Source organism: Mastigoproctus giganteus, chromosome 9, assembly GCF_048544385.1.
Source record: "Mastigoproctus giganteus isolate SK-2022 chromosome 9, ASM4854438v1, whole genome shotgun sequence".
Taxonomy (NCBI): domain Eukaryota; kingdom Metazoa; phylum Arthropoda; class Arachnida; order Uropygi; family Thelyphonidae; genus Mastigoproctus; species Mastigoproctus giganteus.
In genome coordinates this window covers 40,636,666-40,663,167 of record NC_143583.1, presented here as the reverse complement: position 1 = coordinate 40,663,167, position 26,502 = coordinate 40,636,666, and the positions used below count along the sequence as shown (strand labels likewise).

General features: G+C 37.4%; 1 protein-coding gene across 1 annotated transcript in view; it reads left to right on the top strand.

Annotated features, from left to right (window-relative positions):
* The window catches only part of Dap160 (dynamin associated protein 160), a 531,520-nt gene that overhangs the window by 232,771 nt on the left and 272,247 nt on the right, over positions 1-26,502 (top strand). The window contains exons 13-14 of the mRNA XM_090381606.1: positions 4,992-5,132; positions 18,657-18,744. Of these exons, the coding sequence (XP_090237732.1) occupies positions 4,992-5,132; positions 18,657-18,744 (229 nt within the window). The remainder of the gene's footprint in view (positions 1-4,991; positions 5,133-18,656; positions 18,745-26,502) is intronic.

Sequence of the window (26,502 nt, the reverse complement as noted above, 5' to 3'; positions counted from 1 at the left end):
TTCAGCTGCACAAATGTCTCCAACAGGTCTAACATTCATGGATTTGCCAACAGCTTGTCAATAAATCACTTCCATGTGAGAAGTAACAACATAAGTACAATTTTCTGTCTTATGATAAACTGCTACACCGCCAGCGTGATGATCTTCTCATTTGAATTGAACAACACAAACGAAATTAGGTATGCTTACTTATTTGTTATTTAGCCACGTTTCAGAAAGAAGTAAATTGGATTGTTGTGTGACTGCATCAGTGAGATCGTCACTGTGAGCACAAACTTTGACAATTTAATGTTAGAATGGAAAGATCTTGTCGTTTATTGATGAACTCGTGTAAAGTGCCTTGCATGGTAAATAGATGGTTACTCGACAACCTGGTCATTTCAGCTTGAAGTGCAGGAGTGGGTGTAGTGTTTCTCAGTCCACGATAAATTTCTTTTCTCCATTTGCATCAATAATGTAAAGATCATTGATATCAGTAACTCGAGATAATGCAACATAAGCTAGTCTTTGTTTGTGACATTTCTCATATTCATAAACTACAAAATCGAAAGTACCTCCCTGAGATTTATTGATGGTAATAGCACAAGCTGGTATTAGTCGAAAATGATTTCGTTTAGCCAAGATTGTTCTGTTGTTATTCACTGAAACCCTCGTATTTCTTCTTGCAATTGGTACAGCCTCTAAATCGATTTCTCTTGCCGTTACAAACTGACAAGCCTTCGTTCTAGCAGGTCCCTCGAAGTCGAAGCTGGTTGTTTCAGTATACTCTGTCTAGCTGGTTCAGAAATCAATTGAAAATCTTCTGGATCGAAATCTTTAGGAAGTTCTTGAATATAATTTTGTGACGTTGGCGGTCCAGCTTCTTGATGAGAAGTCTGTGCAGAAGGTTGATGTTGATTAAAATCTTGAGAAGCAGATTTTATTAAACTGCATTTTTTTTTGTTCTTTATGTTTTTGAACTCTTTCTTTTGTCGACATGGGAAGCTTCTTCTCAGGCTTTGAAGCTTTTATCCTTGCATACTTCTCAATTTCCCTCAGTGGGAGTTTTAGCCATCTTTGAAATACTTTAATAGGTATTTTTACAATTCATTAGTTAGCGAAATCCATTTGAAGACTAGTATAACATTATAACCAAAAACTACTGCAAGAAGTTAGTTGGATGAAGTGATTGTTTTATTGTTGCATTCTTGAATCAAAGCTGTTTAAATTTTAAGTAATGAAATGGTGTTGTGTGGAAGAATATTCTTTAATATCTCTAGATTTTATTAAAGTCTGCATTTTTTTTCATTCTCCATGTTTTTGAACTCGTTCCTTTTTGACACAAGAGGCTTCTTCGGTGGCTTTGAAGCTTTTATTCTTGCATAATATTACTACCTGCTGCTTGCTGTACTGAATCAACGTTAGTGGCCTTTAGGAAGTGATGATCTTACAATTCATTTCCATATCTTAGTATGAACTTACTCTACTGAATCAACTACTTACCCTACCGAATCAATTTTAGTGACTGAGTTAGCACTGTTAGTGCCATTTAGGAAGTGACATCATTTAAAATCTAACAGCCACCTAATAGGAAGTGACATAATTTACGTCATTTAAAATCTAAACGGTCAACTTTCTTCATTACCAATCAATGCGCCATTTCTGTTAAAAGAAAATTTTTTTACCAATTGATTTTACTCTAGTGCTGCCATAGATGTTTTCATGTCAAAAATGTTGGAACAATATTCCAACTTAGGGCAGATTTGAGATTTATACAGGGTCAGTACAAGTTGAGAAAAAAGTAATGCTCAGAGTCAAAATGAAAACCCAGTTATTTTTGGGCAGAAGATGCTATATATGTGATGTGCTTATGCCACGAGATATTAGAAGTCACGGTAATCCTGGATAAAGTTAAGTGGTGTATATATATATATTTTTTTTTTTGCATATAATTACACAGGACTGAGTTTTGGAAGAATTGAAGTTAACTAAGCTTTCTTCACCCTTTGAAGAATTACCTAGAGATCAATGTTTAAGGAATTGGTGGCAGATATGTAAGAAGTTCATGTTTGTGTTAGGAAGGTTTCTCAAACTGGAAGGTGGAATGTATTGTGCTATCATCAGCAGAATTATGGATTTCTGGTCAGTAGAATAAGATGCCGTTAATATACAAGAGGCAAAAAGTAGGAGAAAGAACTGAACCTTGGGGAAATACCAAGATTAGTTGAAAAGTTAGCAGAGTTAAAACATGGAAGGCAAACCATAAGATTAGGAGACAGTAAATTCACTCAAAAAGCTGTGGAAATGTCAAGAGCTACCATTTCAGTTTCACCAAACATCCATCAGATTTGTCCAAAGTTAATTAACATGACCAAAGATATCATTAGTAGATTAACACCAGTAGAATCCATATTGGCTATTGTTGATCAAATTGATGATTCCGAGATAGTATAAGACTTGATGGATTTCTCCATTAACTTGAAAAGATTAGAAGTAAATGCACTTGGATGACAACTGGAAGGAAGGAGGAATTTTTGTTACTTTTTTTTATAAGGAACTGACTGGATATTTCTAAGCAGAAAGAAAAACATTAATGGTATAAGAGAGTTGAACAAAGTTATACAAAACAGCAGCAATCTCCGCAGCAGATTTTGAAAACAATTTCAGAAATGCCATTAGGGCCTGGAGATTTCTCATCGGGATTGTTCAGAAGTTGAGGCATTGAATGGAATGTGACTGGTGTGGTTAGGTCATTTTCAAAGAGCATTGTAAAAGAAGAAGAAAAGTTTATCTTTAGTGAGGATGCAATAGAACTGTTGCATTTTAAATAGAGGTGGAAGTATGGATGGACATTGGTTGTGGCCAGAGATTTGGACAGAGACAAAAATACTCAACTTCCATTTCAACAAGAAACAAGTTTGAGGTTGGATTGATAACTTTTTTCCCCTAGAGCTTCAGTGTAGGCAGAAAATGAAGCTGGAGATATGATTACAAGTCAATTGCAGTAAGCTGTGTTCTTATTCTGAACAGCCTTAGCACGTTAATTAGAAAATACAAGTTTGTAAGGATTATATAAAGAATGAAATTTTAGGATGGAATAAGTAATAAAGTAATTCAGCCTATAAAAAGAGATATATAGAAGTTGTGCAGATAATCTAATTTCACATTCTTTTAATGACAAAGGTCAAGAGGTGGAGAATGGCTATAGGTAAAAGACTGAATTGGAGAAGAGACCACCACCGCAAGTTGAACTGTGGTACCTAGGGGACTACTGACAGTAACTGTATTCTTTGAAGGATTGCTGTGTCTACTAATTTAGTATTAAGTGAGCAAGTTGTGTAAGATCATTAGCATTTAAAAATACCTCAGCATATATACCAGCTGAGTACATATAACTAGAAAATTGAAGCCACTTGGAGTTGTGAAGAAAGAAAGAATTTCACTATGAAAAAGTTCTTCAGTGTTAGAAAATTTGTTAGAGAAAGTGATGTGTAGAGTTAATTGAATGAAGTTAGTTGGGTTGAAGGTGAATTTCTGCATATCTATCCAACAGCTATCCTTTTCCAGTTTATGTCCCTTTGTGTGCGTGTCATAAAAAAAAGGAAAAGGAGTGAGGACACCATCTCCCTTTAGTTTACTCAACCCATTTATAAAAAAAAAAAGTGTAAGTGATGAACTTACACTTTTCTTTACATTATGAACTTGAAGGTGAGGGGAACAAAGGGGGTGCTCTTACGAAGAAAGGCTTAAGTTCTGCAAATTGCAGCATCTGGGGACTAGGCACCTCTGAGGTAATCTGATTGAGATGTATAAGGCCATTGATGGTTTGAGCAAGCTTAATGCCGATGAGATTTCTTCCTTTTGCTCAGATTATGCACCTAAGGGGCCATAAATTCAAATTGAGGAAAGACAGTTGTAGAATAGATGTGCTGAAATTTGCCGTTAGCCAGTGGGTGGTTGATTGCTGGAATTAACTTACATCTGTTGTGGAAGTTGATAGTAAATTCAAGGAAGAACTGGACAAACTTTTGGAGTGTATGGATGGGTGAAATGGGATGGTGTTTTTTTTTTTTTTCTTTGCTGATGCTGTATAAGCTTGCTTTCTTATATCATATGCCTTTGCTAATTTTTAGCTGACCTGACAATCTCTTCTCTTGAGAAATATTTTCTTGTATGAATAAACAAGACTGCCCATATGTAGAGAAATAATTTGTAAAATTAATTTAATTTTTTTAGCTCATATTTATGCCCATATAACATTTATTAATGTTAATATTACATTTACATGTTGTCCTTCTTAATGACATTCAAATAAATTGGTTTTTTTTTTTTTTTTTATGAAAACCCCAAACACGAAAGGCATCAAAACCTATAGCACTCAGTACCGTGCATGGGTTGAAGGAGAAGTATGGGGGGAGGGGGGGGGGTGCCGGAAACTTTGCTCTAGAGACTAAACATGGGTTTCACAACTTCAAGCCTCCAATAAGCAAAGTGGTGGTATTTCACTGGTTGATGAAAGTCATCTACCACCTACTTTACTGTTTGCAGTAATTTACTTGGCAAATTACATCTCTTCTCAGTAAACTGACATGGCTCATCCTTGTAGATGCAAAAACCTTGTTCAGCTTCTCTCCCACTTGCTTATTGGGCTTGGGGGGGGGGGGTGTACCCAACATTGATATACTTTTTTTTTTATAAAACAACAGATTGTTTTGAGAGACTTGGCAGTTTGCTACTGAGGTAGTTATTTTTATAATCTCGGCATTTTCTTTACCGTTACCCTTATACTAGCTAGTGAATGCCGTGTGCATGCGCACGCACACGTGTTTGGTTTTTTTTGTTTTTTTTTTTTTAACTTGGGCTACCTGAACTTTTATGTAATTATGATATTTTATTATTTCATAACGAATGAAAAGTTTTAAGCGTTTTTTGTATCTTAAAAAAAAATCAAATTTGGTACTGTACAATGATGTATAAGCTATATAAGATTTTTTTCTGTTTACTTGATCCAGACAAATGAAATAAATGAAATGAATCAGAAGATTGCAGATATTCGGAAAGGTGTGGCACAAATGAAATCATCAATTGATGATATGAGGATAATGAGAGATACCAAACTGAGTGAGCTTAACAGTATAAAGTTTCAGATGCAGGTAAGATTTTTTTCTGAAAGGTGAACAGTGTATGCATAATATGGTTTATTATCCTTCTAAAATTCATGTTACACTCCTCTGATTAAATGAATTTTTGAGTTACTACGAAACATGCAACTATTTTGGCTTACGGTGGTCAGTGGTTAGCTTCGTTTATTTCGGATATGTGTGTGTTGAGATCACACACCCGCCTGAAAGAGCAAACAGTTTCAAAAGGGGAATTTGGATGCCGTGTGGCAAAAATTTCTGCACGTGCTGTTTCTCGATAATCATGTGTGCCAAAGTTGATAATTAGTACCCGAGGACATAGAAGTCAAAAGGTGACAATGAGCCCAAGATATGACAGGTAGATATAAAGTACTGCCTGGCAACAGCCAATATGCTTTGTGATGGCTGGTTACTTTGTTTTGCTGTTAGATCCCAGGTAATTTCAGTTGGTGCTGCAAACAAACCTGCAAGTTTTTCCTTGGTGTGTGCGTGTGTGGAGCTTCATGCCATTAATTTTCACAGAAGAGATGCAGTCTACGAGCCTTTAACAACAAAAACAAATTTATAACCATTGATTGGCATTGTGCCCTGCACAATGATTAATGTAAATTACTGATTTCCATTGATGTAGATTGATGGAAACCAGACCTTTGAAGGGGTAAATCATGCTAAATGCCATTTCAGTCAAATCGAAGTGCTTGAGCATGGAGGACACCCGGAGGATTCTTACTACCATCTGAGTATGTTGTCCCAAGTTTGAAGTGTGGTGCAATGTTCTGTGAGGATATTTCTCATGGTGTGGATTGGGTATCACTGGTTAGAGTGCCAGGAACAATGAATACTGTGTCCTGCATTGATGTGCTGGGCAGTTCTGTTTGCTGTATTGTGTCAGTTTTATTGGCATAGCTCATACACCTTCCAACATTTCAAATGTATTGTTTGGAGTATTGCAGTAGGCAACATGGAGCTCCAGCCTCAAACCAGTTGAACATCCTTGGGATTGAATTGGAACATAGTATTGTGGTATGGTCAAGCCAGTCTCTTCGTTAGTGGAGCTCTGTTTTAAAGGAGCGGAGTGCGATACCACCAGCTTTCTGCTGCAAAGTGGAAAGGTTTCCATGAAAACCTAAAGCAGTCATTATAGCCAAAGATAAGCCATTTCTATTATTTCTTTGAATAAATACATGTGTCCATAGCTCCAAGTGATGCAAGATTTTTGGTAGTGGTATTTATCTATAAAATTTGCAGTTTTTTTTTTAAATTTTAAAACGTTTTACTATTGCATTATAGAGTATTTATATTACTAATTTTTCCCATATTGGTTGTTTTCAAATTGCATTTCTGTATTTTCCAACTCACTAGGAACAACCTTCTTTCCACTTTTCAGTATTTTTAATTTGTGATTTTTCTGATTGCAAGTATCCACACTGGTCCCTAACCCACACAATTGGCAAGAGATGCTTCAGTAATGTAATCTTTCATGCATGCAGTGAATCTGCTTTACAGCGTGTCATACATTAATAAATGCATCAAAGTACAGATGAAATAGATTTATTAGATTTGAGTATGCATCCAAAAATAGCTTCTGATGTGTGTAGAATTAATGTTTTTATATGTACTCCTTTGTTTCCAATCTTTGGATTGACATAGCTGAGTGGCCTATTTAAATATATAGAAGTAAAAAGTGCCGCCATTACAACCCACTGCAGGATGGAAGCCTCCTCAACAATTCATGCTGAGGGGGAAATGGACCATAATCTGCCACGCTGGTCCAGTGCGGGTTGGCAGATCGACCATATTCAGCAGTCAGGGGCTTGAACCCTGGTCTACTCAAAGAGCGTGTGCTACTGCACTCTCGCTCCTACCCACTCGGCTACGTAGGCCGATTAGAAGTACATGTGTTCAAATCCACGAAGTTGGAAAAAAAGGTTAATGATCATATTCTTGTCAAATGACTGTGTAGACTTGGCTATGATGGAGTACAAACTGAATTTTTTTTTTTATTCTATCCTATTTAGTACTATTTTTATTTCTTATGCAATTTAATTTATTATTACTTATGATCTTTTGGTGAAATTACTTATTTTCATCTTACTTTTTGAATTTATATGCATTCTTTTTTATTGTTACTTTTTGCTATGTTTTCTTTGGCACAATCTTTATGTAACCAAGAAACATGCAATAACCTGATACTATTTATTTTTCCGGTTAGGAAGTCCTACAGAATACTCACATATATTAAGAGATAATTACCAATTAATATACTATTACACAGTGTTATTACACAATTTATATGCCTGGGATGCATATAAATTGTCAGACAACACAGAAGCCTAGGGTAGATATAAACCAGTCTGTAATCAAGTCACAAAAGAGGTTAGGCAAGTGAAGGTAGATTATGAGAAATCTTTGGCAAAGGATGCAAAGGAAAACAGCAAAGACGTCTTTAATTATATAAACTCTAAAAGGAAGAGTATGAATCAGAGTGGTCTGCTTGATATCGATGGTTTGACTGTAGATGATCCTGAATGAGTATTTTGCATCTACACACACACATGAGGAATTCTGTAGGGAAGTGGAGAACAGAAGCTTATTAAACTAACAGGGAGCTATGTCATTTTGTAATAACTGAGAGCAGAGTGGAGGAGAAATTGTTGAAGTTAAATATAAGAAATGCACCTGGGGTGAATGGCACCTGTCCAGTTATATTAAAAGAGGCAGTAAAGGAAGTAAGCAAACCCTTAGCCATAATTACGAGAGCATCGTTGGACCCAGGGCAGATCCCTGTGGACTGGAGATGTGCAAATGTATCTCCAATTCACAAAGTGGGATCGAAAGGTGACACTAATAATTACAGGCCTGTTAGTTTAACATCTGTTCCAGGGAAAATAATGGAATCACTGGTTAAAGAAACATTGCAGGATCATCTAGACAAGACTGCAGTAATAATTCAGACACAGCATGGGTTTGTTAAGGGGAAGTGTTGACTGACTGACGGACGGAAGTGTTGATTCACTGACCAATTTTATTGGATACTATGATGTGGTCACAAAGGAACTGGATGCAAAAAATAATTTTGATATCATTTACTTGCATTTCAGGAAAGCTTTTGATACTGTTGCGCATGGAAGACTACTGTACAAATTGGAGCAGTATGGTATTAAGGGCAAATTGCTACAATGGATAAAAGGATGGTTGAATGGGAGAAGACAGAGTGGTAATCAATGGACACTATTCTTCTTGGACTAATGTTATTAGTGGAGTCCCCAGGGTCCATTGTTGGGTCCATTGTTGTTTTCTGTATTTATCAGTGATATTGATGAAGGTATATCAGGCTTAATGTCAAAGTTTTGTAGATGATACAAAGGTTGGCAGGGTTGTTAATGACAGTATGCTACTGCAACAGGATCTAGAAAAGTTGGGCAGATGGACTGAAAAGTGGTAGCTGAAGTTTAACATTGGCAAATGCAAAGTACTGCATATGATTAGCGGTAACCCCAGAGAAATGTGTCAACTGTGTGGTTTTACGCTCAGGTAGTGAAGAATGAAAGAGACCCCCAGGTAATTATCTCACTGCTTAATTACCCCCAGGTAATTATGCTGTGAGATATGAAGTTTTCTGAGCAGTGCAGGCAGGCTGCCAGAGCAGGTCAATGGGTTTTATCAATGATATACAGGAATTTTGCTATCAGGGGTAATGAGGTAATTATACCCTTGTATTAAAGCAATGGTGAGGCCACACCTTGAGTACTACATACAGGTCTGGAGACTTCATTTTAGGAAGGACATAGAGTTGCTAGATAAAGTACAGAAAAGGGCAACAAGACTGGTGAGGGAAACAGAGTGGTGCTTTACGAAGAAAGGCTCAAGTTCTGCAAATTGCAGCATCCGTAGACTAGGCACCTGTGAGGTGATCTGATTGAGGTGTATAAGGCCCTGAACGGGTTGAGCGCAATGCAGATGGGATTCTTCCTCTTACTTAGAAAGATCCTAAGGGGACATATATTTATATTGAGGAAAGACAGTTGTAGAATAGATGTGTAGAAATTTTCCTTTAGTGAGCGGGTAGTTGATTGCTGGAAAAAAACTTACATCTGTCGTGGAAGCTGGTAGCATAAATAAATTCAAGGAAGAAGTGTATAAACTTTTGGAGCGAATGGAACTAGATGAGTAAAATGGTTTTTTTTTTAGCTGATGCTGTATAAGCTTGCTTTATGGCATCATATGCCTCTATTAATGCTAATGCTAATTACCTTTATTAATAGTATCATGTTCTTGAACTTCTCCTTATACCAAGTAGTGTACATATTCAAATGGTAATGGGAGAAGTTCTGGAACATGATGATGTTAACAAAGGTAATTGCATTATAATAATGTATCAATTGGTAGTTATTTCTTAATGGAAATAAATTGTGAAGGAAACAACTCTTTTGGACTTGTCCTTAGTACTCACATGGAATTCCACTTGGAACTGGTCTTGCTAGATGGAGTGAGAATTTTTTAGATAACCAAATGGGTGTTATTCGTTTTTAAATACACCATGCTTGATCTAAATATTACAAAGGAAATTTGGAATTGGCAGAATGGCAGTTGATTCACTGGCAGTAATCTCATCAAGCCTATCTCATTTTGTGTAACAATATCTGTACCAGATGTAAATGGAAAAAGTACAGTCCTTCAGGTATATAATATCAGTGTAGATACACCATGATCATCAGCTATTTTCAATTCACTGCAGGATGAAGGCCTCTCCAGCAACTTTCCAATTCCTTCTGTTTTGTGCAGTGGCCATCCATTTACTACACACAAACTCATGAATTTCATATGTCCATATCCTTTGTCTTAAGGGTTTTCTTCTAGCTCCTCTTGGGTACCATTCTGTTATTTTCTTAGTCTATCTGTCAACATGTCTTCAAGCTATATGTCCTCCCCAAGACCATTTTAGTTCTTTAGTTTTGATAAGAATGTCCTTTACTTGAGTTTGCTGCCTAATCCATGTTTCTCTTCTTATCTAACAGTCTGATTCCCAATATAATTCTTTCAATTCTTCGCTGTGTCCTCAGCTTCTCTTTCATTCTTTCAGTGAGTTGGATAAGTCATAGTGAGGAGTATACATTGGTTCATTATTTTACGTTTCAGACAAATTGGGATATTGGTCCTCAGTATGTGACTATATTTCCTGAATGCTACCATCCAAAATTTATTCTTCTCTTGACTTCCAGCCATTTATCATTATCACAGCCAATGACTTGTCCCAGATAAGTATATGACTGCTCCTTCAATTATTATATCCCTTTCTGTGGCATACTTGTTCATCATTACTTTTGTTTTTAGTCATTTTCATGACTAAAGCCCTTTAGTCATAATCCTTACAAACTCTGCATAACTGACTAAGATTTTCCTCCAATTTTTGGGATCGTTGCTTATAACCAGAATGTCATCTGCAAATCGTAAATGGTTTAGGTACTCTCCATTCACATTGACTCCTTTGTGCGACCAGTCTAATCTTCTGAAAACTTCCTTAAGGGCAGCAGTAAACAACTTCGGAGATATTGTGTTTCCTTATCAAACTCCTTTCTCAATTTTATATTTCCTACTGTCTTTGTCTAGTCTAATGAAGGAGGTAGTGTTCTCATATATTTTTTCAAAATCATAATATATGGGTTATCTACACCTTGTCTTTCCAGTGCCCAAAACATTGCCTTATGCTGTATGGAGCCGAATGCCTTTTCATAATCCACAAATGCCAGGCATAATGGTGTTTTATATTCATTTGCTTTCTCTATTAGCTGCGATATTACAAAAAGGTGATCCATAGTTGAGAATCCTGTCCTAAAGCTAGCTTGCTCTTTCGGTTGATTCTCATCAAGTATTCTTTCTAATCTATTAGTAATGACCCTTGTGAACAACTTGTAAAAGTGGAACAACAAGCTAAATTGGTCTATAATTTCCAATTTCTGATTTATCTCCTTTCTTATGCAGCAAAACTGTGATTGCATTACTCCGCCCCTTAGACGTCACACCTTTTCTAATGCATTTTGTGAAGAGTCTTGCCAGTTTTTGCGTCATGTCTCTTCCTCCCAATTTTAAAACTCTACAGTAACTTCATCTTCCCGCAGGGCTTTCTGATTCTTCATTTTCTTCAACGCATGTTCCACCTCATCAGGAAGGATAACGGGTATGTGTTACTAATTTGCGATCCATCTTCCCCAATGCTGGCCTCATTCCCTCACTCCTTGTATAACTCTATAGTAGTCTTCTGCTTTTTGAATTATGCCTTCTCTGCTATTTATAAGTACACCATCGCTATTCTTCAGTTTCAGTATCATTTTTCTTTCTGTATTACTGCTCATGGCAGCTGATTTAAGTCCTTCATTTTTCCTTAATGCATGTTCTGCTTTACTTGAGTTAATTCTTCTTATGTCCTCTCTGAGTCTCTTTCTCTAATGGCTTTGCATAACTCAGTATACTCAATTTTCTCTTTGTCAGTGTTTTTCTTGCACTTCATTTGTTGTCTTTTGGTCATCATGACAAGTGTTTCTTGACTAATTTTTTCTTCTTTAGATTTCTTTTTACCTACAGGTTTCTTGGGCTTTATCACTTTCAGAAAGTTGTAATATTCCTCGTCGATATCTTGGTCCTGAGCAGTCTGCAGAAGATCAAACTTGTTCTTAAGTTAGCATTAGCATTAGCATTAGTAGAGGCATATGATGCAAGAAAGCAAGCTTATTCAGCATCAGCCAAAAAAAAAAAAAAAACCCCACTCCCATTTCACCCATCTGTTCGTTCGAAATACCTGTCCAGTTGAGCTTTAAATTTGTTTAGGCTATCAACTTCTACAACAAGTGATGGAAGTCGGTTCCACCAACCAACCACCCGCTGGCCAAAGGCAAATTTCCGCTCATCTATCCGACATCCGTCCTTCCTCAATTTGAATTTATGCCCTCTGAGGTGATTATTCTGAGCAAGATGAAGAATCCCATCAGCATTGAGCATGCTTAAACCATTCAAGGTTTTATACACCTCTATCAGATCAACTCGCCAGTGTCTAGTCTCCAGACACTGTAATTTGCAAAACTTAAGCCTTTCTTCGTAAGAGCAACCCTTTGTTCCATTCACTAATCTTGTTGCCCTTCTCTGTACTCGTTCCAGCAGCTCTACATCCTTCTTGAAATAATGCCTCCAGACATGTATACAATACTCAAGGTGTAGCCTGGCCATTGCCTTATACAAGGGAATAATCACGTCCTTATCCCTGCTAGAAAAATTCCTGTATATCATTGACAAGACACCATGAGCTACTCTTGCAGCTCGTCTGCACTGCTCAGAGAACTTCATATCTGCCTGCACAATTACCCCCAGGTCCTTTTCATCCTCCACCACTGTCAGTGTAGTACCGCAGAGTTGATACGTTGCTCTGGGGTTACTGTTTCCCATATGTAGTACTTTACATTTGTCAATGTTAAACTTCATTTGCCACCTCTCAGCCCATCTGTTCAACCTTTCCAGATCCTGTTGCAGCAGCATAGCATCAGTAGTGTCCTTAACGACCCTGCCAACCTTTGTATCATCTGCAAACTTGGACATTAAACTTGATATCCCATCATCAGTATCATTCATAAACACCGAAAACAACAACGGACCCAACACTGAACCTTGAGGAACTCAACTAATAACATTAGTCCACGTTGAGCAGTGTCCATTGATTACCACTCTCTGTCTTCTGCCACTCAACCAACCCGTTATCCATAGCAGCAATTTGCCTCCAATGCCACACTGCTCCAATTTGTGCAGCAGTCTTCCATGTGCAACAGTATCAAAAGCCTTTCTGAGATCCAAATATATAATATCAAAGTTATTCCCTGCATCCAGTTCTTTTGTGACTACATCATAGTATCCAATCAAATTGGTCAGGCAAGACCTGCCCTTAACAAAACCATGCTGCGTCTGAGCTATAACTGAATTCTTGTCTAGATGATCCTGCAGTGCTTCTTTAACCAGTGCCTCCATTAATTTACCTGGAACAGAAGTTAAACTAACAGGTCTATAATTACTTGTGTCAGTCTTTGATCCTCCTTTGTGAATTGGGGTTACATTTGCACATCTCCAGTCTATGGGTACCTCCCCTGAGTCCAAAGAAGCTCTCATAATTATGGCTAGGGGTTTGCATACTTCCTTTGCTGCCTCCTTTAATATAACTGGATAGATCCCATCCACCCCAGGTGCCTTTTTTATGTTTATCCTCAACAATCTCTCCTCCACTTTCCTCTCAGTTATTACAAAATCATCCAGCTCACTGCCAATGTTTACTTTACCTACATCATTCTCCTTCCTGAATAACTCCTCATGCGTGAATGTAGATGCAAAATACTCGTTTAGATTGTTAGCCACCTGAGCAGGATCCTCAACTGTTGAACCATCAATATCCAGTGGACCAATCTGAATTATCCCTTTCCTTCTCGAGTTCAAATATGTAAAGAACTCTTTTCTGTTTTTCTTTGCATCCTTGGCCAAGGATTTTTCGTAGTCTGCCTTTGCCTGCCTAATCTCCTTTGTGACTTGGTTACAGACCAACTTATATCTATCATAGGCTTCCATGTCACCCATTAATTTGTATGTATCCCATGCATTTTTCTTCTCTGCCACATGTCTCATTAATTCATCTGACAACCATTTAGGCCTAAACCTTGAACAATATTCCTTAGTTGGTATGTAAAGCCTGGTAGCCTCCAAGATTAGTTCCTTGAATGCTTCCCATTTTGAGTTTGCTGTTGGTAACATCATCAGTTGGTCCCACTGTATAGAATTTAAATACTGTCTCATAGTTCTCAAGTTCCAGTACTTACTGCTATTTCTCCTCTTCTGTTATCTCAAAGACTTATTTACCTAGTATTATTTACTGGAGTCAGTGTTTTCCTTTCTTTTCTTGTTTGTTTGTTTCTTATTTGGTTTTTAGGAGCCTTAGTAACTAAAGCCATATTGCTCCGGGGATATATGTGATGGTCATTCCCAGACGTTTCCATATCTCTGTATTTGGTGGTCACAGGCTCGAATCCCGGTCTAATCAAGAAGTGTGTGCAAGAAGTACGCACTGCTGCTGCTCCTGCCCATCTGGCTATGGAGGTGTCCTTTCTTTTCTTACATCAATATCAAGTGTGCATCTTACCATTCTGAGATCACTTCGTACATTTACCTTGTTCAGGACAGTAACATCATTCACGATTTATCTTCTGTTAGTGAGAATGAAGTAGATTCCATTAGTTGTTAATCCGTTTGGGCTCTTCCATGTCCACTTTCTGTTCACCCTTTTCTTGAAAAAAAGTGTTTGTTACTGACATTCTTTGAGATTCTGCAAATTCCACAAGTCTTTCACCTCTTTCATTTCTTTCACCAATTCCAAAATTTCCTATAATTTCCCCTTTCTGCACTGTTTTGTCTCTTTCCAGCCTTAGCATTGAAGTCCCCCATAATGATAGTGTAGTGATTTTTCTGTTCATCGAGAAGACTCAATTTCGGTGTACATTTCTTCAACCTCTTCATCATCACCATAATTTACCCATAAATTTAACTACATATGTAGTGTAAAGGCCTCATTTAATTTTATCTCATATTGTGGCTACCTTCACAACGAGATATCAGTTATTGCACTACAGTAAACCCCCGCTATTCGCAGTATCTGTATTCACGGTTTCGCGTATTCGCGATCGCCAATTTAATATAAAATGAAACCTAAAAAAATGTGAATTTTAAAGCGCTGTGAATATTATCCGCCATAAAAAAACATGGGCGTGTCTAAAATTATCTTTCCCGGTCAAAACAGCACTCAGTGGGTGGGGGGAGAGGGGTGACAAAATCGCTAACGTGGATGTTTCTCGCTAATCCTTGTTCAGTATGTGTTCATCACGGACACTTGTCATGGAAGGTTTGGTCATTTGCTTTTAATTTATATGAGTATAAATTGAATAAATTTATCAATTTATAAATTGATATGCTTTCAAAAGTGATAAATCTACCGTTTTGCAGTGTAAAACAGACTTTTTCGAGTGTGTTAATGGAAGAAAGTGACTTTATTGTGGACAAGTTCTTTCTAACCCCTACAAAAATATGGCTATGAATAACAAGAGAAATGTGAAAATATCAAAGAAGGTGATGACATTAGCGAATAAAATTGAGTTATTAGACAAAATTTCTAATGGTAAAAGTGTCTTCTCAGTGGCAAAACATTATAAAATCAATGAGTCAACGGTACGATCAATCAAGAAATCTGAAGAAAAAATTCGCCGTAGTGTCCGTGAAAACGCGCTAATTGCTTCAAAAATTTGCTCTGTAACTCGTGATGTAAAAAGCTTTAAATCTGTGGATAGAAGACCGAACTCAAAATAAAATTCCCTTAAGTTCACTAATCATTCGTGAAAAGGCAAAACTCCTTTATCAACACTTTAGCGAAACTGGTGATAGCACCGGCGGGATAAGTTTTTTTTGCTATCAAAGGTGCTGGTTTGAAAGATTTGTTTGAAATTTCTAATAAATATTACATTTAATATTAAATTGTTTCTTATTTTCATTTCGATGCCATATGCTTGCATTTCACTATGTACTGTCTATGTACATAGTCATAATTTGAAGGTACATATAATACATACATAGACAAAATTTTAGACTAGTTTTTCTTATATATTTCGTACTTTGGAACGGAACCCCTTTATTACTGTGGGAGCCATAACTCAGTATTCGCGTTTTCGGTATTCACTGCATTTCTCAGGAACGTAACCCCCGCGAATTGGGGGGTTTACTGTACTTTGAATAAATAACTCTCCTCTAGTAGAGGAGACTACTCTTATTTATTATCAGTGGGTACCACCACCCAGACGGCACCGTTTCAAATCTAGTTGGCTTCATCATCGGTGGGCTGGCAGGTACCCTGATAACGCAAACATGCCATCACAGTTGCAAAGTCATTAGACAATATGAGAGATGCCAAATGGTGAACAGAATGATGCAATATTTGAAGATTAAATGCAGGCTTAATATTCGAAGTAGTGCAATACCTGGTATCTCGTGAAGGAAGCCACAATATGAGATAAAATTAAATGCCTTTACACTATGTATGTAGTTAAATTTATGGTGAAGTATGGTATATCTACACCGATATTATGTAGTTAATTTAAACCCATATCATATTATGCCTTGTGCATTTAATCTTCCAAGTCCCTTCAGGTAGCACATGCACAAAACACTAGGGTGAGATTGATTGTAGCAGCAGTTTGACAAATACTGATGGTCAGTCAGCAATATCTGTAGTCTTTTACAATGCATACCTTGAATGAAAATGTCCATGGTCTCCCTTTATTGTCCAATTTTCATAACCTGTGAACATTAATATCGCATCACCAAGCAAAATGTCAAATTCCCAGGAATTGATGCTAATTAACTTATGTATTTCATAAAGGAAGTACCGTATTTACCCATGTATAAGACGCACCTTAATTTTGGGGCCCGAAATTTGAAAAAAAATGTATTACATAAAGTTATTGAACACAAGTTTTATTCATCATAAAATTCATACAACTCCTCATCACTGTCAAAACTCCCATCCATTAGCTTCATCATCTGTGTCTGATGACAAATCACTGTCTTCATATATTGCCTCGTCCTCAGTTCTGTTTATGGCATTTGAAATGCCACACTTCTTAAATGACTTGACAACGATCTCAATCTTGATATTATCCCAGGATCTTTTCATCCGGGTACAAACTTCTCCTATAGTTGGTTTCTTCACTCTTCCTGCTGGTGTCAAATTGTCCCCAGAAGACTTCATCCATTGGTTCCATTCGTCTCTCATGGCAGCTTTGAACGGTTTGTTAATGCTGACATCAAGTGGTTGTGAGCTGGGATGTCAAGCCTCCAGGTATGACGGCAAGTTTTGTTTTTGCTCTGCAGCAATCTTCTTTGTGGTTTTTGTTGTGTGTGCCCTGAACTGATCAAGCACCAATAGGGCAGTTTTACGTAAGCCCACCTGGTCTCCTGCTCCAAACTTTCTCAAACCAGATCTTCATCCCATCCTAATCCATCCAACCCTTGTCATGAATGTGGACAATCACTCCTTGAGGAACGTCTTCTTTTGGCATTGTTTTGCGTTTGAAAATCAGCATAGGAGGCAGCTTGGTTCCGTCGGCACAACAAGCTAGAACAACTGTATAATGGCTTTTTTCGTGTCCACTTGTCTTCACAGTTACAGTTTTCACCCCCTTCTTATCAACAGTTCTGTTACTTTGGACCTCAAATTGAAGGGGGACTTCGTCCATATTTGCAATCTGTCCCAACTCAAACTGATGTGCCTTCTGACGTTGAATGACAAAACGATGAAATTCAAGGACCTTCTGCTCATAGCTTTCAGGCATCTTTTGGGCAAGTCTGGTGCATGTATGCATGCTTAGTCCATTCCTTTTCATGAAACTGAAGCACCAATTGTGTTCTTCTTTGAAATTAGTAACTTCTTTTTCATCAGCAATTCTTACCTCATGCTGAATCATCTTTGTGAACACAGGAATTCCAATTGCCCTACTTTGCTCTTCAATCCATATCTTCAATTCCCTCTCTAAATCAGGCCATTTTGCTTCCTTGCCTCTCATGGCCTTCTTCTGCCGTGGTGTTTTCAGTAGGGTTTCTTCTTCCCGTAGCCAGTCTCCGATTGTTTTCTCAATTGAAGGAGGGCCAAACTTACGTTCAGCAGCACGATTTCCATTCTCTTTTGCAAACTGGATCACTTTTAACTTGAATTCAGCACTGTACAAAAATCTTTTCTGAGCCATTTCTGGGCAGAACATGGCAAAACGTAACCTAATATACCGGTAGCAAGTGCGAAACAATGAGTGCAAAGACAACAAGTGCGAAAAAGTGGGAAATGAAAGTAAAAAAAAATCTACAACCACTGTATAAGACGCACCCAGTTTTTAGACCTCAAATTTTTTGGAAAAAGGTGCGTCTTATACGTGGGGAAATACGGTAAATATCAGTATATTCTTGGCATTTAAGATTGGATGTCATTCTGTGGGATTGCTCAATCTTTGCCTGTGCTTCACAGACCTGCAGATAACCTATTTCCTGAGATGCATGAATTTGTAAAAGCCATACTACGTCTTTACTTCCTCATTGAGCATCACTTGTAATGACTAATTAAATCGCAATTATTTTAAGTACTCTTCTGTGGTGATAGGATATAAAATAAAAGATTTTGGTTCATTGCTTTTAACTAAATTTTTACATATGAATTTTGACAAAAATTTCTATGAAGTAAAAATATGTCATTTATGGGGTACTAAGGAGCAGTCAGTGTTCCAAAGTCTATTGTTACAAGTGAAATTTTCCATTGAAATATAATTACTGTCACCTGCTGGAATGTCATACATTGTTAACTAGAAATAAGCTGTGATCCTGCACTGAATTAATAGTTCAATTAATTTAATTTTTTCAACTAAAACTGACTGTCCTTAAGGAAATTGTTCTTAAATTTTATTTTCTTGTTTTAATATGTAGGAACTCAATGAAAGGTTATTATTATTGAATCAGGAGAAGATTAAACTAGGTTCAAAACTAAAAGATATTACTCAAAATGATCCCACAGGTAAGGGTGTAACACACATTTAAATATGATATGAAATTTTAATATTAGTATTAGTAAAATTCAAAAGATGCAAGGAAGTCAAGCTTTTGCTGCATCAGCAAAAAAAAAAAAATAAAAAAACCCATCTCTTTAACCTATATACTCCATCATAACTCTTCCCACCACCACCAGGCAATACTGGTCCGGTTGCTCCTTAAATTTCACGAGACTCAACCCCATTCACCTGAGAAAGCAACTTACTCCATTTTGTTAGGGTTTCCCCAACAGCTTGTTTACTGGTTTCATGTCCCATTTCATTCTAAAAATAACAGTCATTTAGTTTGCACTCACCGCTTTACTACCTTATACACATCAATTTCTAGTTGGTCCTGATATGGATGTCCCTTTGCTATTCTCACCAGATAAGTTGCCAGTCTTTGGAACCTTTCAGGATGCTCACTCTTTTTTTAAGCGTGGCCTCCAAACCAGAACAGATTTCCAAATATGGTTTCCATACTGATATGAACTATAACCTCCTTTCTCTAGATGCAGAAGTATCATAAATCATTGATAAGACTGTGCACCTTCCTGATTGCCTGCTTACACAGCATTCTAACTTTTTAATGTCTGATTGTATCAAAATACCCAAGTCTCTTTCCTCATTTGCACCTTTCAGTTAGAATAACTAATATGTAAGCTTTCTTGGTTATTATTTCCCAAGTGTAGAGTTTTATGATTGTCAGCAATAAAATGTAACTGCCACATCTTCAACCATTCATGAAGTCTGTCCAGATGATTCTGGAGAAGTTCACTCTGACTTGTATTGTTAACCGCCCTCAACTTTTATATCATCTGGAAATTTCTACATCTTGCCTTTTATTTCTTTGTCTATACCATTCAAGAACAGAAACAGGAGTGGCCATAGCACACTTTGCTTATAACATTGGTGCTTTTAAGAATGACTGTTTATAACAACTCTTTCATCTGGCATTAAGCGCTCTCTCTCTCTCTCTCTCTCTCTCTCTCTCTCTCTCTCTCTTAAGGACCTTTCTCATGATCCCAATAGATTCCAGGTTGTTATGCAGCCTAGCATATGGTTGTGTGCTAAAAAGTGGTATTGAGCCAATTCTAAAGAGTAGTCAAAGCTTTTGAAACTAGAGACAGAATAGACCTGGGTTAATGAGGGCCTAAGTACCTTCAAATATAACTGATAAATTTTTTGCTAATAATACCTTGTCTTTCTCCACCATTACATGAAGCAGTAGAAGCCTGCTTCCTTTGGTGGAGGCAAGTGTCTACTGCTTCACATGACAGTATCAGCACATTTTACTCTGTTTTAAGTGTCCCCCCCCCTCTCTAATCTGTAATCAGGTGACAAAGGAGGTTAGGCAGGCGAAGGCAGATTATGAAAAATCCTTGGCAAAAGATGCTAAGAAAAACAGCAAGGATTTCTTTACTTATATAAACTCTAAAAGGAAGGGGATGAATCTGATTGGTCCACTTGACATCGATGGTTCGACTGTTGATGATCCTGCCCAGATAGCAGACAAACTGAATGAGTATTTTGCATCTATATTCACACATGAGGAATTATTAAGGTTTGAAAATGGCAGAAGGTTATCAAATTGTAGCAGGATACTTAATGATTTTGTAATAACTGAAAGCAAAGTGGAGGGGAAATTGTTGAAGTTAAACATAAGAAAAGCACCTGGGGTGGATGGGATCTATCCAGTTATATTAAAGGAGGCGGCAAAGCAACTAAGCAAACCCTTAGCCATAATTATGAGAGTATCTTTGGACTCAGGGGAGGTTCCCACGGACTGGAGATGTGCAAATGTATCCCCAATTCACAAAGGAAGATTGAAGGGTGACATGAATAATTAAAGACAAGTTAGTTTAACTTCTGTTCTGGGTAAAATAATGGAGTCACTGGTTAAAGATGCATTGCAGGATCATCTAGACAAGACTGCAGCAATAATTCAGACACAGCATGGGTTTGTTAAGGGAAAGTGTTGTCTGACAAATTTGATAGGATATTATGATGTGGTTACAAAGGAACTGGATGCAAAAGTTAATTTTGATATCATATATTTGGATTTCAGGAAAGCTTTTGACACTGTTGCGCATGGAAGACAATTGTACAAATTGGAGCAGAATGGTATTAAGGGTAAGTTGCTACAACGGATAAAAGGATGGTTAAGTGGGAGAAGACAGAGGGTGGTAATCAATGGGTGCTGCTCTTCTTGGACTAATGTTATTAGTGGAGTCCCACAGGGTTCGGTGTTAGGTCCACTGTTGTTTTGTATATTTATCAATGATATTGATGAAGGTATATCAGGCTTGCTTAATGTTGAAGTTTGCAGATGATACAAAGGTTGGCAGGGTTGTTAATGACAGTAATGGCAGTGTGCTACTGCAACAGGATCTAGATAATTTGGGCAGATGGGCTAAGAAGTGGCAACTGAAGTTTAACCTTGACAAATGCAAAGTACTGCATATGGGTAGAAGTAACCCCAGAGAAATGTACCAACTGTGGTACTACACTTAAGGTGGTAGAAAATGAAAAAAACCTGGGAGTAATTGTGCAGTCAGATATGAAGTTTTCTGAGCAATGCAGACAGAATGCCAGGGCAGGTCATGGGGTTTTGTCAATGATATATAAGAATTTTGCTAGCAGGGAAAAGGAGGTGATTATCCCTCTGTATAAGGCAATGGTCAGGCCACGCCTTGAGTACTGCGTACAGGTCTGGAGGCCTCATTTTAGGAAGGATGTAGATTTACTTGAGTGTACAAAGAAGGGCAACAAGATTGGTGAGGGGAATGAAGGGATCCTCTTACCAAGAGAGGCTTAAGTTCTGCAAATTGCAGTGGCTGGAGACTAGGCACCTGCGCGGTGATCTGATTGAGGTATATAAGGCCTTGAATGGGTTGAGCACGCTGAATTCTGATGGGATCCTTCCACTTGTTCAGATTATGAACCTAAGGGGGCATAAATTCAAATTAAAAAAAGACAGATGTAGATTAGATGTGCGGAAATTTGCCTTTAGCCAGTGGGTGGTTAATTGCTGGTACAAACTTCCATCTGTCATTGTGGAAGTTAATAGTTGATAGGTTGAATAAATTTAAGGAGGAACTGGACAAGCATTTGGAGGGAATGGTGTGTTTTTTTTTTTTTTTTTTTTTGGCTGATGCTGCATAAGCTCATACACTTGCTTTCTTGCATCAAATGCCACTGCCACTACTACTCTCTCTTTTGAAGAGAGTGAGTGCATGTAAAAAGCTTAAATTGTATTTATTTGTTTATGTAACCACAGCTTGTCCTTCACAAGGCATTCCATTGAAAGAAAAAAAGTTATGATTTTACAAAAAAAAAGTTCTTAAAAAATAATTTAAAGCCACGACTTGCAATTTAAATTCTCAATGAGAATAGTTTCCTTTCCATTTTTTATAAAAGTGAATGATAAATCATGATATGCTGCCATATTATAATTATTTTGAGAGATTATGTATTTAAAAATTTTATTAAAAATAACTGCTCTGTAGATATGATGGGATATTAGATATTCATTACTAACAGAAAAAAATTCATTGAGAAATATTTTTAAAAAATAAAAATGGCTAAAAAATTTACCTTCCTTAAGCATTTCTTTTTTTTAAATATTAGCATTAGCATTAGTAGAGGCATTTGATGCAAGGAAGCAAGCTTATGCAGCATCAGCCAAAAAAAAAAAAAAAAACCACTTCCACTTCACCCCTCTGTTCGTTCAAAATACCTGTCCAGCTGAGCCTTAAACTTATTTAGGCTATCAACCTCCACCACAAGGGATGGAAGTCTGTTCCACCAACCAACCACCCGCTGGCTAAAGACAAATTTCCGCACGTCTATCCTACATCTGTCTTTCCTCAATTTGAATTTATGCCCTCTCAGGTGATTATTCTGAGCTAGAGGAAGAATCCCATCAGCATTGAGCATGCTTAAACCATTCAAGGCTTTATACACCTCTATCAGATCACCTCGCTGGTGCCTAGTCTCCAGACACTGTAATTTGCAAAACTTAAGCCTTTCTTCGTAAGAGCACCCCTTTGTTCCATTCACTAATCTTGTTGCCCTTCTCTGTACTCGTTCCAGCAGCTCTACATCCTTCTTGAAATGAGGCCTCCAGACCTGTATACAGTACTCTAGGTGTGGCCTGACCATCGCCTTATACAATGGAATAATCACCTCCTTGTATAAGGCGATGGTCAGGTCATTACATGAACTACCAGTAATATGAAAATGATATTTGGTATTTAGAATATATATATAAATAAAATGTAATTTAAGGTCGAATTTACAGTTGATGGTAAAATAAAAAACAAAAATGAATAAGCAACGTATGACAAATGCACCAAAACACACAAAGCAGCAGTCAAGGATGCAAAAGTATATAAACATATAAGAATAGATAAGTCTGATAAAGTTTTTGAATAGATGGAGGTGAAAATTACACAAAGTGCCAAGGACTAGAAGGGTAAGGATAGTAGAAAAAAGAAATAATGTAGATTTGAAAAAGGCAAAAGAATGTTAATACCCTAAAAGTTATGAAGAATTAAGAAAATTATGGGCTGAATTGCAAAACCAGTTTGGAGGCAAAGGAACTGTAAAGTAAAATTATTAATATCAAACGATTAAACAAAATTAAGTAAAATAAAATAAAGGTGGTAAAGCTGTCATTGGATATGAGTGGGCAAACTTAGTTATAGGTCGAATACAGGGAAGGAAAAAATGCAAAGTCTGATGTCAGCAGAAGTAAATACTGATACATGGTTATGCATACCTAACCATGGTAAAGCCCACCCATATCTGATGACAATTTACCACCTTTATTTTACTTTATTTTGTTTAATTATTTAGTATTAATAATTTTACTTTACAGTTCCTTTGCCTCCAAATTGGCTTTGCAATTCAGCACATAATTTTCTTAATTCATCATAACTTTTAGGATATCAACATTCTTTCGCCTTTTTCAAATCTACATTACTTCTTTTTTCTACTATCCTTACCTTTCTAGTCCTTGGCACTTTGTGTAATTTTCACTTCCATCTATGAAACTTTATCAGACTTATCTATTTTTACATGATTTCACACACACACACACACACACACACACACACACACACACACACACACACTGGCGTTCAAAGAAAGTGCATCACCCCTTAAAATTGTAATTGTCCTCCGAATAATGTAAGTATATGGTAATATTTCTTTCAAATTGCATCAGATAAGATTGACATGCATAGGTGATGACATAATATTGCATCAGCTGTATAAGCACACTGCAAGAGTTGCAGTCATTTCTTGCTTGTGTCAAGATGGCGAGTTACATGCAGTTGATGCCACAAAGAAAGAGTGCTATTGTTGCTTTATGTGAGGAAGGATGTTCTTCCCATCATATTGCTTATAGAGTGTCTTGTAATCAGTTGACAGTGAGTAGATTTCTTTCCAAACTCAAGAATACTGGTTCTGCTGATAGAAAAAGGAACCGGACATAAACAAATCTCTACGCCAAAACAGGACCACATTTTGAAGCACTTATGCCTTAAAAACCATAAAGCTTCTTCATCTGAGCTGAAAAGAGAATGGGAAGAATGTACAGGAGTGGTAGCAAGTGCAGTAACAGTCAGAAGATGCCTCATCAAAAATGGACTTTAGTTCGTCGTCCTAAGAAGAAGCCCCCTCCACACAAAAAAAAAAAAAAGAAATAAGAAAAAGGCCCGATTAATTTGGTGTAAGCAGCATGTGAAAATGGACCCCCAAGCAATGGAAGTCAGTTATTTTCTCGGATGAGAAGAAATTCAACCTGTATGGCTTTGATGGGAGACAAATGATTCACCGTAGACATGGCACCGAAGAATACCATCCAGGTTATATGGTGTCTATAGTGAAATTCCCTACCAGCCAAATGATATGGGGCTGCATTTCGTATCACAGAGTAGGTCACCTTCAGTTTATAAAAGCCTCCGTAGCCAGGTGGGTAGCAGCAGCAGTGCGTAGCACATGCTTCTTGATTAGACTGGGGTTCAAGCCGGTCTAATCTAGAAGCATGTGCTACCACCAAATACGGAGATACGGAAAGGTCAGGGAATGACCACCGCATATCCCCGGAGCAATATGGCCTTAGTTGCTAATGCTCCTAGAAACCAAATAAACAAACAAACAACAAATGCCAATGGATACCTGACTATGTTGGAAGACAAATTGCTGCCAACCATTAGAGACCATTTCAACCTGCCAAGTAACTGCATCTTTCAGGATGACTCTGCTCCTTGTCATCAGGCGAAAAGTGTAAGTAACTTTTGTAGTTACTTTAGCTTCATTTGTGCATTAGAGGTTTGACACAATGTGTTTACATTTGTTACTGGTGAAAAAATGGTTGGAAGAATGGTTCGTTACAACCCTTAGCTGGCCAGGAAACAGCCCGGACCTGAATCCTATAGAGAACTGTTGGCATCGTGCGGAATCTGTAGTTGCCAGAAAGAAACCAAAGGCCCTTCATGAACTTCAGGATGCCATAATTTGTGTTTGGAACCACAAACTATTTGTTGATTATCTTCAGAAACTGATCTTGTCTGCTATCATCAGGGCCAGAGGCAGTTCAACTAAATATTAGTTTATACCTGGTGATCTTTTCATTTTTTTTTTTCATTTAAAATGATAAACTTAAGAAAATTGAGGGCTTCTGATAACATTTCAGCCATAATTGTAGTGTTTACCAAACTGTTGTATAACGGTTGCAAATGTTCATTTTGGAATATTTTGAGAGCGCCTGTCAAATATTATTTAGCTTTGCTTTAACTATTAATAAATATCTTTTGTTTATATTTCTATTTGTGATGCTAGTCATTAATGTAACATACCATCACGAAAAAGGGTTAGAAATGTGAAATTCCTAGGTGATGCACTTTCTTTGAACACCAGTGTATATATACAGGGTGTATTTAAATTGGTGTCAAATATTCTAGGGGCATATTCCCATCAACCAAACATTAAAAAAAGGTCGTATAAACATGGGTCTAGAAATGCTTAGTTTCTTCCCCGCATGCCTCAATACCTCTATCAAGTCATGTAAACACGATACTAGTAGAGACTCCACCACTCAGCGGAAAAGATATCTGCAACGGGTAGTAGTGTTTTGTTTTGTTGATTGGCTTTTGCTTTTTTGTTTACAAACGTTAGTTGGTTGTGGAAGATACTGCAGATTACTTCGGATTAAAGAAAATGTATTTGGTGAGTGAAATGGCAGAGATGCACTACACGTATAGTCTTGCAGATGGGAATGCATTAAGAGCATGTGAACTGTATTCAGACAGGCTCATTTGAGAGAAGATCTTTTGACACTGGAAGACCAAGAGAGGTTCGAAATGCTGACCTTCAGGAACGAGTTCTTCGTAATGTGGACAAAATCCATCAGATAGTAGAAGAATGAATTGCAGTAAGGGAAGGAGTTAGTCATACGACTATTTGGAATATTCTCCACGAAAACCTTCTGTACCCCTATCACCTTCAACGGGTACAAGGACTTGCTGAGGCAGACTTTTTGCCACAAAGAACATTGTGCCAACGCATTCAACAAATGTGTGCTGTGGTCCTGAATTTCTTGGCATTTATCTTTTTCACTGAGAGGCTGGTTTTACCCATGATGGGGTCTTAAACTACCTTAACCACATTTGGAGCGATGATAACCGTCATGCAGTGTGACAGGACAAACATCAACATAAGTTCAGTCTAAACGTTTG